This window comes from Nomascus leucogenys, chromosome 8, assembly GCF_006542625.1.
Source record: "Nomascus leucogenys isolate Asia chromosome 8, Asia_NLE_v1, whole genome shotgun sequence".
Lineage (NCBI taxonomy): Eukaryota > Metazoa > Chordata > Mammalia > Primates > Hylobatidae > Nomascus > Nomascus leucogenys.
In genome coordinates, this window is record NC_044388.1 from 112,707,851 (window position 1) to 112,722,535 (window position 14,685).

The window sequence follows — 14,685 nt, forward strand, 5'->3', positions numbered from 1 at the left end:
CGGGTCCTCATGCCCGGCCCTGGTTCCGGGTGTGAGGCTGTGGAGACACGTGGGTCTGCCTCTTTAATCCGCAGCTTCCTGTTGCTCCTTGGGGAGCTCCATGGTTGCTGTCTGGTTGTGTTTCGAGTCTGTTGTCTTGGGCATCTGTGACATGGAAGTTCCCTGTACTTGATGGGGTCAGCACGCGTGAACAAACTTCACTTCAGCCAGAAGCTTTGAAGTTTTTGGACTCAAGCTTTACCCAAACCGCTTACAGGGTTGGGGGGAACCAAGTGCCTGTCTCCCCTACTTTTTTGTGTGTGTGTGTGATGGAGTCTTGCTCTGTCGCCCAGGCTGGAGTGCAGTGGTGCGATCTTGGCTCACTGCAACCTCAGCCTCCTGAGTAGCTGGGACTACAGGCTGCCCGCCACCACGCCCGGCTCATTTTTTGTATTTTTAATAGAGATGGGGTTTCACCGTGTTAGCCAGGATGGTCCTGAACTCCTGACCTTGTGATCCGCCCACTTCGGCCTCCCAAAGTGCTGGGATTACAGGCGTGAGATTTGTAGTCCGTCAAGAGAGAGACAGACCTCGAGGAAACGCTTGGTGTGCCGGGTGACTGCTTGTTCTCCTTGTCTGCTCACTCTGCCCAGTGAATTGGTCTAGGCATCCTCATTGTTCCCTTCCTCTGTTCTCAGCATCAGCCCAACCCTGACCAGGCCCCTTTCTGAGATTCCCACACAATAGGGGCTCTATGATGGGTGGGGAGAGAGAAACCCACCTGGGGATGCTCTGTAAGGAGAGCAGAGCCCAGTGGAGTCTCTGCCCGGGATGCTGAGGGAGGAAGAGCTGCAGTTAATCCAAAAGGAAGGGTGGGATGCAGGGATTGGCTGGATGATGCTCAGGCAGGAAGAGTGGGCACGGCACTGAGTGGCTGAGGCCATCGGTGGTGGCCTTGGTGCTTAGAGAGGCAGAAGGAGAGGGCATGGTGCAGGGTGCTGAGGCCGTCTGTGGCTGCCTTGGTGGGGCTTAGTGAGTTCTAGTGGACAGCAAGGTGCCAGGGCAGGGCTGGCACATGGAGGGCTCTGAAGGCCATGTGCGTCGTCTGAAGTGAGGGGAAACCCGTGATAGCTAAAGGGAATGCACTAGCCAGCCCCAGGTGTGCCACATTCCTGCTCTGGGGGCTGGTCTGGCGGCATGGCTCTCTCCTGAGTGCCTTTAGGGCCTGAGTGCCGGCAGGCAGGCGTCTCCTGCCCAGTGGGTTTGGTAAGATGTATTTCAGAAGGCATTTGCCACTCTAAAACATGCTTATTGCAGGAACCATGGGGGAGACCGAAGGGCCTAGAGCCTTGAGAACCTCTGACTGTTAGTGTTAAGAGGAAGGCAGCCTGTTCCCCTAGCTGGGGAGGGGGGTGTGCGTGGCAGGAAGCCCATGCGTCTGTGCCTCTTTGGAGCTGTGGGTTGGGTCTGTGGACGTCAGCCGTGTGGTCCCCACCCTCACTGAGCCTGAGTTTCCATACTAGTGGCGGGAGATGGGACTAGAGGGTCTCCAAGGCTCCCCGAAGCTCTGCGATTCTGCTTCTCTGAGTCTTGACCGCAGGTCAGTGGGGACCTGGCCCCTCACCATCACCTGCTGCTTATCACCATGGGTTTGGTTTTCTCTTGAGGACTGTTCTGGAATTGAGGTGTAACGTGCTGTGTGTTCTTCCTTAGGGCTTTGTCGTTCGCGGGGGTCACAGCTCTCATGGCTGCAGCTAGCGTGACCCCCCCTGGCTCCCTGGAGTTGCTACAGCCCGGCTTCTCTAAGACCCTCCTGGGGACCAAGCTGGAAGCCAAGTACCTGTGCTCCGCCTGCAGAAACGTCCTCCGCAGGCCCTTCCAGGCGCAGTGTGGCCACCGGTACTGCTCCTTCTGCCTGGCCAGCATCCTCAGGTGCATGGGGCCCGCAGGCTGGGAGGAGGGGGGGGGCAGGCTAGGCTGTTTTTAGAGCCACGCTGCCCAGCCTGGTAGCTCCTGGCAGAGCCAGGTCCAGCTTACATGTGCTCCCGTTATCGATACTCCCTGGATTTCGGAGGTTTACCACAAAGAATGTAAAATTAATAATTTTAAAATAGCAATTTGAAATACTATTTTGGATACATGGGGTTAAATATAGTACATCATTACAGTTAATTTCACCTTTTTATTATTTTTAATGTGAGTACTGGAAAGTTTAAAGTGCCGCCTACTGCTCACTTTTTGGCTGCTCTAGGCAGCTAAGACAGCCGCCTTCCTTGCAGCAAGTGGTCTGAGAGGTGCGGCCTCTGCACATCGGCAGCAGCTCAGTCTGTCGGAAATTAATGTCTTAATTTCCTTTAACAACAGTAACCTGAGTTACTGCAGCAGGTGTCCTTGGCGGTTCAGGCGCGCCTTCCTCACAAACAGGGAGTGATAAAAACATTGTACTGTGAATACTGGGGTTTAAAACATGTCCTGTTAACATTAGCCTGCTGTTGGTTTCGCTAAAGATGAGAAAGTTTAAAGAAACTGTGGTGTGGAGGTAGGTTTTTGAACTGAAGCAAATGGTGTTCATTTATTTTTTGCATTAAGTTTCACAGTGGGGTTTTTTTGTTTGTTTGTTTGTTTTTTGCCTTTTTTCCCCCACTAGCTCTGGGCCTCAGAACTGTGCTGCCTGTGTTCACGAGGGCATATATGAAGAAGGCATTTCTATTTTAGAAAGCAGTTCGGTAAGTAAAATGTCTTGAAGCTAAAAATGTTGAACAGAAAATGTCTTAATTTCCTTTAACAACATGGGTGGGGCTGGGCACAGTGGCTCACACCTGTAATCCCAGCACTTTGGGAGGCCCAGGCCGGGGGATTGCTTGAGTCCAGGAGTTTGAGACCAGCCTGGGCAACATAGTGAGACCCTGTCTCTACAAAAAGCAAAAAACTTAGCAGGGGCCAGGCTCAGTGTCTCACACCTGTAATTCCAGCACTTTGCCTGGCCAAAGTGGGTGGATCACCTGAGGTCAGGAGTTTGAGACCAGCCTGGCCCACATGGTGAAACCCCATCTCTACCAGAAATACAAAAAATTAGCTGGGTGTCCCAGCCACTTGGGAGGCTGAAGTGGGAGGATTGCTTGAGCCTGGGAGGCAGAGGTTGCAGTGAGCCAAGATCATGCCACTGCACTCCAACCTGGGTTACAAAGTGAGACCCCCTCCTTTGAAAAAAAAAAAAAAGGGCAGCCAGAAGTTGTCCCTTAGCAGACTCCAGCAGTTTGGGGTCTGGAAACTTTGGCATCAAGGTGAGTCCAAAAATAAAAAGGAATCAGAGAGTCATCCTCTGCTCCTGGAGTGGCCTGGAAAGGCGATGTGATGCAGTGCTGGTTGGTTTGGACGCGTGGTCTGTGTTGCTCGGTTGCAGCAGGGAGGCTGGGAGGAGGTTTAACCCAAGGGATGTTCCTCTCCCCAGGCCTTCCCAGATAATGCTGCCCGCAGGGAGGTGGAGAGCCTGCCGGCCGTCTGTCCCAGTGATGGGTGCACCTGGAAGGGGACCCTGAAAGAATACGAGGTAAAGATGCCTGCGTGTGGCATGGTGACAGAAGCCCACGCTCCCCAAGCAGTTATGACCTTGTCCTGCACGTTCCTCTCACTGGGGCTGAAGCCTGTCTGGTGTCTGTGGAGGAAGAGACGGAGCTGCTCGTTAGAGTATGTCCATTTAGAAACACAAGTAGTGCAGAGCACAGACCTACACCATGGAGCTTGGGCTGTGTGACCTCGGGTGAGGTACTTACCCTCTCTGTGCCTCAGGTTTCTTGTCTGTCCATGGGGGTGCAGGATCCCACCATCGTGGGGTGGCTGTGAGGGTTGGAGGTGCCTGTGTGAGCCCTGGGAATGCCATGGTTATCTAAGCAGTAGCATTTCCTGGGAATGAAGGGAAGATCACCGCAGGACCTGCAGCTTTCAAGTTTGGTGGGGGGTTTTGTTGTGTCTCTTGTATCCACAAAGGATTTCTTATTTTGAATTGTGTTGACACTGGAAATTGCAGAAATAATGGACACCCTTGTCCTGTGGTCACAGCAACATAGGCAGTGGCCCGCACTTCACTTGGCCGTGGTTTGTCCCTGTGTGCTGGGCGAGCTGTATGCTGGGTGAGGCGGGCTTGCCTTCCTGCACTGGCGCATTGGGGATTTTAGTGTGATTCTCACGTCACCTTTTAGGCATTTGGAAACCACCTGTAGTGTAGAGGCCAGGAGGTGCTGAGAGAGCTAGTCGAGGCCACTACGGCTTGCCAAGTTATGCAGTCTTCTTCTTGTCGTAATGAATGCCCTTTAAGAGGTTTCTCTCTGGGATCCTTATACAGGATTCCTGGAGTAACACTGTCCACAGAGCCGAAAGGTAGAGGCAGCCCAGTGTCCACGGATGAATGGATAAACACAGGAAGTGTGATCTGTGCACACAGTGGGATATGATTCAGCCTTAAAAAGGAAAGAGATTCGGACACACACTCCCCAGGGATGAACTCTGAGGACAGTGTGCTGAGTGACCTGAGCCAGTTACCAAAGGACAGATCCTCTGTGATTCCACTTAGGGGACACCCTAGAGTCATCAAATCCATAGGCACAGGAAGTAGAATGGAGGGGAGAGGGGTCATTGTTCGGTGAGTACTGAGTCATAGATTGGAATCTCAAAATGAGGCAGTACCTTGATGCCATCCAGTCCAGCCCCAGGTTGGTGAGGCTGTGAGGGCTGTTTGCTCAGAACCCTGGCTTTCTGCACTCAGGGGAGCTTCCTGCCCAGGCTGGGGCTGGGATCTCCTGCTCAGCCGGACCCTGGGGTGTTGCCGGCTGGGTTGGAATTGGACCCGCATTACTGTGGGTTTCTCCTCTCCCACTCCCCACCCTGTGAGCCTGGCCACGCCTCCCTCGATCCTCTCCCACTCCCCGCCCTGTGAGCCTGGCCACGCCTCCCTCGATCCTCTCCCACTCCCCGCCCTGTGAGCCTGGCCACGCCTCCCTCGATCCTCTCCCACTCCCCGCCCTGTGAGCCTGGCCACGCCTCCCTCGGTCCCTCCCCCCCCCCTACCCCCCCCCCCCCTCCCCCCCCGCCCTGTGAGCCTGGCCACGCCTCCCTCGAGCCTCTCCCACTCCCCGCCCTGTGAGCCTGGCCACGCCTCCCTCCATCTTTTGACAGACTCGGCTTTGTGGTCTTTGGGCTCCAAGTTTCGTTTTTTCAGAAGAACCGCCCCAGCTGTATCTGGGGTGAACAAGATGTGCTTTCCTCCCTAGGACGGAGATTGTGTCCTGAACATGGAGTGGTAGCTCCAGGGCACTGCCCTGGAGTGAGACTCCTACCTCTGTGGGTAGAGATGCCAGACCGCCCCCAGCCACGACGTGCGATGCAAAGCCTTCTAGGATCCTGTGTGGCTCTTCTGCACAAACGGCTGTGGTATATGGCATCATACACCCCACTCCCTGCTCCTCTAAAGAGACGCAGCTTGGTCATTGCCCAGTGCTGTCTGCAAGGGAGATGGTTCCCTGGGGAGGTGGCCCAGGGTCAGGGTCTCCCTGGGAGGGTCAGGGTACCAGCTGGCTGCAGGGAGTAGGGGTGCTATGCGCCACGCCACCCTTTGAGAGGACTGAGAGGTTCCTGGGGGACAGGTGGAATAATAGTTCCCAGCTCTGCACTGGAGCCTGAGTCCTCTGGGGTCTCTGCCACCTCCAGGCTCATGGGATGCAACATTGACAATTATGAGGGCCTCCGGCCGAGGGCCAGGGACTATAGCCAGCCCCTGGGCTGGGGCGCCACGCGGTCCTGCAGGCACGCAGGGTGGAAAGTCCCTGGCTGCACCTTTGAGGGCTCTGGAAAGTCCCTGAGAGGAGCCGGGTTTGGTCATGTGGGAGGGGCGGGCACTGCTCTGGAATAGCTTGGCTGTGGCCTTTGATTTTATCGATAAAACCTCTCACTGGCTGTAAATGTCACACATGGGGATGGAAATCAACCCCTCTCTGTACAGTTGGGAGCCAGCTCTGCAGGCGCAGCTCTGCCCCTCGGAGCCACCTCCCTTTGCTCTCCGGTTGCTCGGAGTGTGCTTCTAGTTGGGGTCTTACTGTGAACACAGTACTGAGGCTAAGGCTGCTTTTCCTCCTTGATGGTCGGAACTTTATTGGAAAAGGGGAAAATCCTGCTTAGCTTTTGAATATGTTTGTCCTTTGCAATGATGCCTTTCTAGGAACTGAATGATTTTATGTGTTTATTTTTATTTTTTTTGAGGCAGGGTCTCACTCTCTTGTCCAGGCTAGAGTGCAGTGGCGCAACCTCGGCTCACTGCAACCTCCACCTCCCAGGTTCAAGCGATTTTTCTGCCTCAGCCTACAGGCGCCTGCCACCACACCCAGCTAAGTTTTTGTATTTCTAGTAGAGATGGGGTTTTACCATGTTGGCCAGGCTGGTCTTGAACTCCTGACCTCAAGTGATTCATCCACCTTGGCCTCCCAGAGTGCTGAGATTCCTGGCATAAGCCACTGCACCTGGCCAAATCGAATGATTTTAAAACTTTAGGTAAATGTTGATGGAGTGCTTGCCGAGTGCTAATAGCAGAGCTGAATTCCCCAGCGGGCCCCTGGAGCTACTCATTCTGGCAGCTGGGTGCGAGGGTGCGGGGAGACTTTCCAGAGAGGACACAGGCTGGCTGCACAAGCAGCGGAAAGGCCAGGAAAAGCCAAGTATGCTCGGGCTCATGGACATTCTAGTGACATTCAGAGGGATGACGACTGTGTTTGCGTCAAATGTTTAGTTTGAATTCTGGCTGAATAAATATTGATTTTTTTGAACTGTGTCCGCTGTGGGTGGGGAGAAGACTGAGACAGATGGTGCTGGTGTAGATGTATCTGCTGCAGGACAACCCTGGTCCCACTGGGGATGTCAAGTACCGAGTGCCAAGAGAAAGGTTTTTTTTGTTTGTTTGTTTGTTTTGTTTTTTTTTGTTTGTTTTTGAGACGGAGTCTCGCTCTGTCACCCAGGCTGGAGTGCAGTGGTGCGATCTCGGCTCACTGCAAGCTCCGCCTCCCGGGTTCACGCCATTTTCCTGCCTCAGCCTCCTGAGTAGCTGGGACTACAGGCGCCCTCCACCATGCCCGGCTAATTTTTTTGTATTTTTAGTAGAGACAGGGTTTCACCATGTTAGCCAAGATGGTCTCAATCTCCTGACCTTGTGATCTGCCCGCCTCGGCCTCCCAAAGTGCTGGGATTACAGGCGTCAGCCACCGCGCCTGGCCAAGAAAGGTTTTATTTTTGACATTTCGAGCATGCAGTGCATCTGCCCCACAGACCTACATGCTGCCCCGCAGCACCTGCACGCTGCCCCACAGCATCAGCCAGCCTTCGCCAGCCTGCTTTCAGCCCTTCAACCCCCCACACATTTTTTTTTCTTTTCTGGCTTATTTTAAAGCAAATGAAGATACCATATCATTTCACCTATGAGCATATTATTATCATTATTATTATTATTATTTTTAGAAATAAAGCCTTGCTCTGTTGCCCAGGCTGGCGTGTAGTGGTGGGATCATAGCTCACTGCAGCCTCAAACTCCTGGGCTCAAGTGATCCTCCCACCTTGGCCTCCTAAAGTGCTGGGATTACAGGTGGGAACCCACTGTGCCCGTCCATTTTATTATGTTTTAAAGAACAGTTTTTTTGTTTTTATTTTTTATTAATTTTTTTGAGACTGAGTCTCGCTCTGTGGCCCAGGCTGGAGTGCAGTGGCGCGATCTCGGCTGACTGCAAGCTCCACCTCCCAGGTTCATGCCATTCTTCTGCCTCAGCCTCCCGAGTAGCTGGGACTACAGGCGCCCGCCACCACACCCGGCTAATTTTTTTTTGTATTTTTAGTAGAGACGGGGTTTCACTGTGTTAGCCAGGATGGTCTCGATCTCCTGACCTCATGATCTGCCCGCCTCAGCCTCCCAGAGTGCTTGGATTACAAGGTGTGAGCCACCGCGCCCGGCCTAAAGAACAGTCTTTTAATTAAATCTAAGAACATTGACTATTTGTGCTTTCGTTTTTATGTTTCATAAGCTAGAATAGTTGCTTCATAAAAGCCATAATAGTTGCTGAGGCTCCTCTTAGATTCAGCTTGATGGTGGCTTGTTACACACTAGTGTGGCCGAGGGCTGGGTCCCGTCAGTGGGTAGCAGAGTGCAAGTCGCTGTTGGGTTCAGGGAGTTGGTTCCTTTAGCAGGCTCAGCTTGGGCCAGTGCCGCTGGAGGTCTTGGAGGGCTGGGCCCATGTGCCCCGGGGCACCTCTAAGGAGTAGTTACTGTGCCTATGTGAAGGTTTGGGAGGAACACTCCCCGGGGAGGTTGAATGGAAGCCAGCCCAAGTGCCTGTGCTGTCCAGAGCAGGGTCTCCCCTCTCGGGGGAAGTAGCATTAACCTTTCCTGAGTCACTTGGGGCTCCTGAGCTGTAGCCAGCTTTCCATGGAGCTGCTGACCCCCCACTCTCCACCCCATGAAGGGCCCTGCAGCCAGGTCCTCTGCTGCCCTGGCCTCTCAGGAACCTTCCTCTCAGCACGTTGTCCTCCTCTCTCCGGGTTGTGCTCATCGGTACAGAATATGCTCTAGTCTCTCCTGTCTCAAAACTTAGTGTTGTGCTCAGTGAGCTAAGCCAGGCCCAAGAAGATAAATACTGCATGAATTCACTGACAGGAGTCCCCGGAGTGGTCAAATTGAGAGCCGGTGGATGGTGCTGGGGGCTGGAGGAGGGGAATGGGGAGTTAGGGTTTAACAGGGACAGGGTTTCGGGTTTCAAGTTTCTGCAATGGAAACCTGCCTCAGCCTCCTGAGTAGCTGGGACTACAGGTGGAGGTAGATGGTGGTGATAGTTACATAACATCAGTGAAATGTACTTAATACCACAGACTGTGCACTTAAAAATGGCTAAGATGATACATTTTATGTTTATTATGATTCAAGAAACTTAGCGTATTTTCAACTCCGTGTTCCTTTGACTTCCATTCCCTTTGTCTGTTGCCAGTCACAGCAGACTTCTCTCAAAAGATGTGTTTAACTCTGGCCAGGCACAGGGACTCATGCCTGTAATCCCAGTACTTTGGGAGGCTTAGGTGGGCAGATTGCTTGAGCTCAGGAGTTCAAGACCAGCCTGGGCAAGATGGTTCTACTGCTGGGCACAGTGGCACACACCTGTAATCCCAGCACTTTGGGAGGCCAATGCAGGTGGATCAGGAGGTCAGGAGATCAAGACCATCCTGGCTAACACGGTGAAACCCTGTGTCTACTAAAAATACAAAAAAATCAGCCAGGTGTGGTGGCGGGCGCCTGTAGTCCCAGCTACTTGGGAGGCTGAGGCAGGAGAACGGCATGAACCCAGGAGGTGGAGGTTGTAGTCCAGGAGGTGGAGGTTGTAGTGAGCCGAGATCGCGCCATTGCACTCCAGCCTGGGCGACAGATCAAAAAAAAAAAAAAAAAAACACACACACAAGATGGCTCCACCAAAAATACAAAGAAATTTAGCTGGGTGTGGTGGTGCGTGCCTATATGCCTGTAGTCCCAGCTATGTGGTCGCTGAGGTCAAGGCTGCAGTGACCTATATTCTCACCCCTGCACTCCAGTCTAGGTAACTGTATCAGTCCATTTTCATACTACTATGAAGAGTACCCGAGACTGGGTAGTTTATAAAGAAAAAGAGGTTGAATGGACTCATAGTTCCACATGCCTGGGGAGGCCTCACAGTCATGGAAGAAGGCAAAGGAGGAGAAAGGCACGTCTCACATGGCGGCAGGCAAGAGAGCGTGTGCAGGGGAGCTGCCCTTTATCAAACCATCAGATCCCATGAGACTTACTCACTATTATGAGAACAGCACGGGAAAAACCCACCCCATGATTCAGTGACCTCTCATCGGGCCCCTCCCACAACACATGGGGATTATGAGAGCTGCAATTCAAGATGAGATTTGGGTGGGGACACAGTCAAACCATATCAGTGACAAAGTGAGACCCTGTTTCAAAAAAAAAGCCTTGTTTAGTTTTATTTCTGCACCTCACTGGCCCCTTATGGAGGCAGGTGGGACCTCCTGTGGCTTGGGCCAGAGGCCTGAGAGTCCTTGACTTCTCTGTGTCCCTGTAAGCAGCACATTCAGTCTGCCAGCAGGTCCACGTGGCTCCCCAGACACATCCTGAATCCGGCCCTCTCTCCCGTTCCACTAGCACCTTTGTAGTGTCTGCCACCCTGTTCTTCCTCCTGTGGCTGCTGCGGCTTCCCAACCTTAGAGGCTGTGAGAAGCACAGCTGCCAGGAAGTCCTGGAAGGGTTCAGCCACATCCCGTCACCTTGCTGTCCCGACCCCTCACATTCGGGCAGAGCGCTCAAGACGGTCCGGGAAGCCCTGCCTGGAGCAGCAGTGGGCGGGAGAGGTGGCTGGGTTCTGCATCCTACATTCTTGATTCTTCCTGGCCTGGGTGTGGCGAGGAGCTAGCACCGCCTTCTTTCCCTCTGTGTCCTTTTCCCTTGCCACCCTGACCATCTGTGGACGTCCAGTCCTCTGCCTCGCCTGAGGCTTAGCCTGCAGCACCGGCTCCTCCCTAGACTGCATCTCTTGGCACCTTCCCTGGCCCTGCCTCCACTGCCTGCCTTCCCTGGTGTTCTGGCACCGGTGGTCACTCTACCAGGTTGTCAGCAGGGCCTCTGCCCAGCTCATGGGTGGCTCAGTGTGTGGGAACATGTGGGCTCCTGAGTGACCTTCCTGTGTGTCACTGGCCCTCGCCTGTCTTCCTCGCAGCTTAGGCCCTTTCCAATGCATGTGCTGTGCAGCTAGAACCAGCCTGCCCCAGGCCCAGCTCCTCGCACCTTGGCCTGGTGGGCTTGTGCCTCAGGCCTTTGCTGGCTTCCTGGTGCTGGAGGCAGAGGCCAGCCGCCCTCATGCTATCTCCTGTGCGTGTTCCCTGCCTCTTCATGACTCCCACCTGCAATGAGGATGGGGCCGGGACTGGCAAGACTCAGCCTGGACCACGTTGTGCTTGGTCATCAGAGCAAGAGCATGGCCTGCTTTCTCGGTTAGGAGCTGGTGTGTGTGGCAGGGACCCGCTGGTGCAGAGCAGGGACTGTGCACTTGGGTGTTTCAGGGGGCAGATCGGGGAGCCTGGTGGTGGCAAGGCACCCACACAGAGACCCCCATGGCAGAGCATCCCCTCAGCTCAGTGTGCGGTGAAGAGAGTGGAGACGAGGACACACCGATCTCCTCCTGCCCTCCCACCTGTGGGAGCCCTGAGAGCTACCTGCAGAGGGCGGCCCCGCGGACAGGCGGGGAGGATGGCACCCAGGACCAGCATGCGGACACCAAGCCAGTGCTACATCGCCTGGTGTCCCCAGGTGAAGCTGTGGCTGCCCGAATGTCCCATGCAAGTTCTACTGACGCTTCCTCCTTTTGTTGCCAGAGCTGCCACGAAGGCCGCTGCCCACTCATGCTGACCGAATGTCCTGCATGCAAAGGCCTGGTCCGCCTTGGTGAAAAGGAGCGCCACCTGGAGCATGAGTGCCCGGAGAGAAGCCTGAGCTGCCGGCATTGCCGGGCGCCCTGCTGCGGAGCGGATGTGAAGGTGCGTCGGGTGGAGCAGCAGCCTGTGTGGCTGCAGCACTGTGGGGCTGAGCCGGGGAGCTCCGTGCTGGCCACTGGGGCCTTGTTGGCCCCTTTGCACTCATTCCACCGCCTTGTCCCTTTCCCTGGAGACACGTGGGTGGATGTTTCTTGGCAGAACTGGGAATGGGCATAAAGTTAATGCCAAGGCCTTTCAAAAGCATTTTTGTAAGCCGGGCACGGTGGCTCATGCCTGTAATCCCAGCGCTTTGGGAGGCTGAGGCGGGCAGATCACGAGATCAGGAGTTTGAGACCAGCCTGGCTAACACGGCGAAACCCCGTCTCTACTAAAAATACAAAAACAAAATTTACTGGGTGTGGTGGCAGGCGGCTGTAGTCTCAGCTACTCAGGAGGCTGAGGTGGGAGAATGGCATGAACCCAGGAGGCGGAGCTTGCAGTGAGCTGAGATTGCACCACTGCACTCCAGCCTGGGCAACAGAGTGAGACTCTGTCTCAAAAAAAAAAAAAAAAATTAGCCAGGCATGGTGGCACGTGCCTGTAATTCCAGCTACTCGGGAGGCTGAGGCAGGAGAATTGCTTGAACCCAGGAGGCAGAGGTTGCAGTGAGCCAAGACTGTGCCACTGCACACTAGTCTGGGCAGCAGAACAAGACTCCGTCTCAAAAAAAAAAAAAAAAGCATTTTTGTCTTAGAAAAGTCTAAACGCATCAGGTAGAGAGTGCAGTGGTAGGTTTGCATCTGTCCTTGCCAGGCCTGGGCTTTGCCCCCAAGACAGTTGCTCAAGTCTGACTTTATTTTACCCGAAGCGTTGGTGAGAACACACTTCTGCGGTGCACAGAGCTACAGTCGCTAGCGCCATGTCTGAGATGTAGCTGTGACTGTTCACACAGCCTGCAGCCTGTGTCTGCGTCCCTGTTGTCTGTCTTTGCCTTGGTGTATCTGAATCACGATCCACACAGGGTTCCTGCCTTTGGTGGAAACGTCTCTGGGTCTCTCTCTGCCTCTGGGGCCCATGGCATCTTTTTTCCTGGGCTCTTGTCCGTCAGGAGCGCCACTTCGCTGACCCGTCCCCACTTCCCTGTAAACTGTCAGATGGACGGGCCTGACCAGAGCACATCTGGGGCGCCAAACCCTCCACAGCAGCATATCAGGGTCTGTCTTGGAGATGTCTCGCACACGGCCAGCCCTGCCCATCCGCCAGACCCTCCCACCGGCCTCCCCTCCTGGCGGGAGCAGCATTTCCCCATCTTCACCGGGGCTGTTGTTTCACGTGGCTTCCAGATCTCCTCTGGTGGCTTGGGTCTCCCTCGCATTGCCCTGGAGCTGGCAGAACAAACAAAGCGTTAAGATCTCCGAGGCTCCTGGGTGGTACTGGCAGGATCCTGCCTGGGAGGAACACCGTCCTGTGAGGCTCGAGGGTGACCACATGCTCCTGCGTCCCCTTGGCGCTGCCCAGCCCGAGCACTCTGTGCCGCCCTCCACCCCTTCTTGCCACCCGTGCCTGGCATTGGCGTCCACCCTCATGCTCCTGATCGCTTCTTTTGAAGGCGCACCACGAGGTCTGCCCCAAGTTCCCCTTGACTTGTGACGGCTGCGGCAAGAAGAAGATCCCCCGGGAGAAGGTGAGTGTCCTTCACTTCCTTGGAGGACCGCAGGGCGGGGCCCATGTGTTGGACGTGAGGGTCCCAGGGGTGGGGGTGCTGGCAGGTTATGACCCTTGTGCCCAAAGGAACAGCAGTGCAAAGCCCCCGTAACGTCGGGTCATGGATGCGTTCAGGGTGGCGGCCGCTCTCCTGAGTGGGCCGGGGGCCAGGTGGCTGAGTCCCAAGCCCTCTTCCCCATTGTCTAATGTACACAGCTGCTCACTTTTCAGCAAGTCACTTCCCAGTTATCCTGAAAATGAAACATTAAAGTTCTCATCGCCCTCCATGTGCTGCTTATGAGAAATGTTGGTACTGACTTTGAAGCTGAGTGTTTGCAGCAAGCGGCCAGGGTGGAGACTGGGCACCCTAGTCTGGTCTGCCGCCACAGCCGTGAAACGTTGGTGCCTTGCCTGGCAGAACTTCGTCCCTGGCGTCCTTAACTTCTTTCAGGAAAATGGCTTCTCGCCCAGTTGAGAGTTAACTGCTGCAGATGACACCTTTAGGAAAGGAAGCTAGGAAATAATATGCATGGAGACATTTTCCCAAACTGTCTCCCTTGTTGGAGGTGAGGGTAGCTCGTCCAGAGAGGCCGAAGCTCTGGAATGGGAGGTGGCACCTGCTCCGTGTGTCAGAGGTCAGATGTGGAGGCCTTGCAGGTGGCAGTCCCCATCTGGGCAGCTACAGAAGGGGTCAGGCTGGCCGTGCCTGCCCACAAGCTCAGCCTGACAGGTGTGTGCCTGTCTTTCCGGTTTGCTTCTGTTTAAATACGGGTCACAGCCCAAGTCCTGAAATGGGTGGGGCTAGGGGACGGGACAGGGCTGTCTCCTCACCTCTTTCCACTTGTCTGTTAAATGTCCCGCGCTGTGAGCTTGGCTGAGTGCTGTTGGAAAGCGTCCTTTCCCTTCACCTGGAGACTGAAGCTCACACTAGAAGCTTGATGGGGGGTTCGTCTTGTTGGAGCGCCATAGAGGTTGTGGCCGCTGCCACGCCCCCTTCAGAGGCCAGGACGCCTGCCTGGGGCCCATGTCTGCGAGGCTGTGTCCCCTGCTGGTGGGGCCTGGAGGTGCCCCCGAGAGGTGCCCTCTGCGTGTGCCCCAGTCTGCGTCAGCCCTTGTCTGTCCTGAGGGGGTTGTACAGAGGAGTTCGGAGGTGATTCTTTCCTTGAGACTTGGTTTCCAGAGTGAAAGACGAAGACGGGCACCCAGGCAGTGCAGTGGTATCTGGTGGGGTTTGTCCCCACCCATCACTGTGAACACGGGGCTTTCTCTGTGCATCTGTGCATGGTGCATTTTCATCCATCCCTTTTTTTTTTTTTTTTTTTTTTTTGAGATGGAGTTTCGCTCTTGTTGCCCAGGCTGGAGTGCAATGGCGTGATCTCGGTTCACTGCAAGTGCCACCTCCCGGGTTCACGCCATTCTCCTACCTCAGCCTCCCGAGTAGCTGGGACTACAGGCGCCCGCCATCACACCCGGGTA

At 54.8% G+C, this 14,685-nt stretch overlaps 1 protein-coding gene across 6 annotated transcripts in view; it reads left to right on the plus strand.

Moving 5' to 3' along the window:
- Positions 1 to 14,685, plus strand: part of TRAF2 (TNF receptor associated factor 2) — a 39,323-nt gene that overhangs the window by 10,004 nt on the left and 14,634 nt on the right. For all 6 annotated transcript variants that reach the window (XM_003279791.4, XM_030818232.1, XM_030818231.1 and 3 more), the window contains 5 exons: positions 1,693 to 1,911; positions 2,627 to 2,705; positions 3,431 to 3,529; positions 11,407 to 11,568; positions 13,115 to 13,189. In XM_003279791.4, the coding sequence (XP_003279839.1) occupies positions 1,724 to 1,911; positions 2,627 to 2,705; positions 3,431 to 3,529; positions 11,407 to 11,568; positions 13,115 to 13,189 (603 nt within the window). In that variant the 5' untranslated portion in view covers positions 1,693 to 1,723. The remainder of the gene's footprint in view (positions 1 to 1,692; positions 1,912 to 2,626; positions 2,706 to 3,430; positions 3,530 to 11,406; positions 11,569 to 13,114; positions 13,190 to 14,685) is intronic.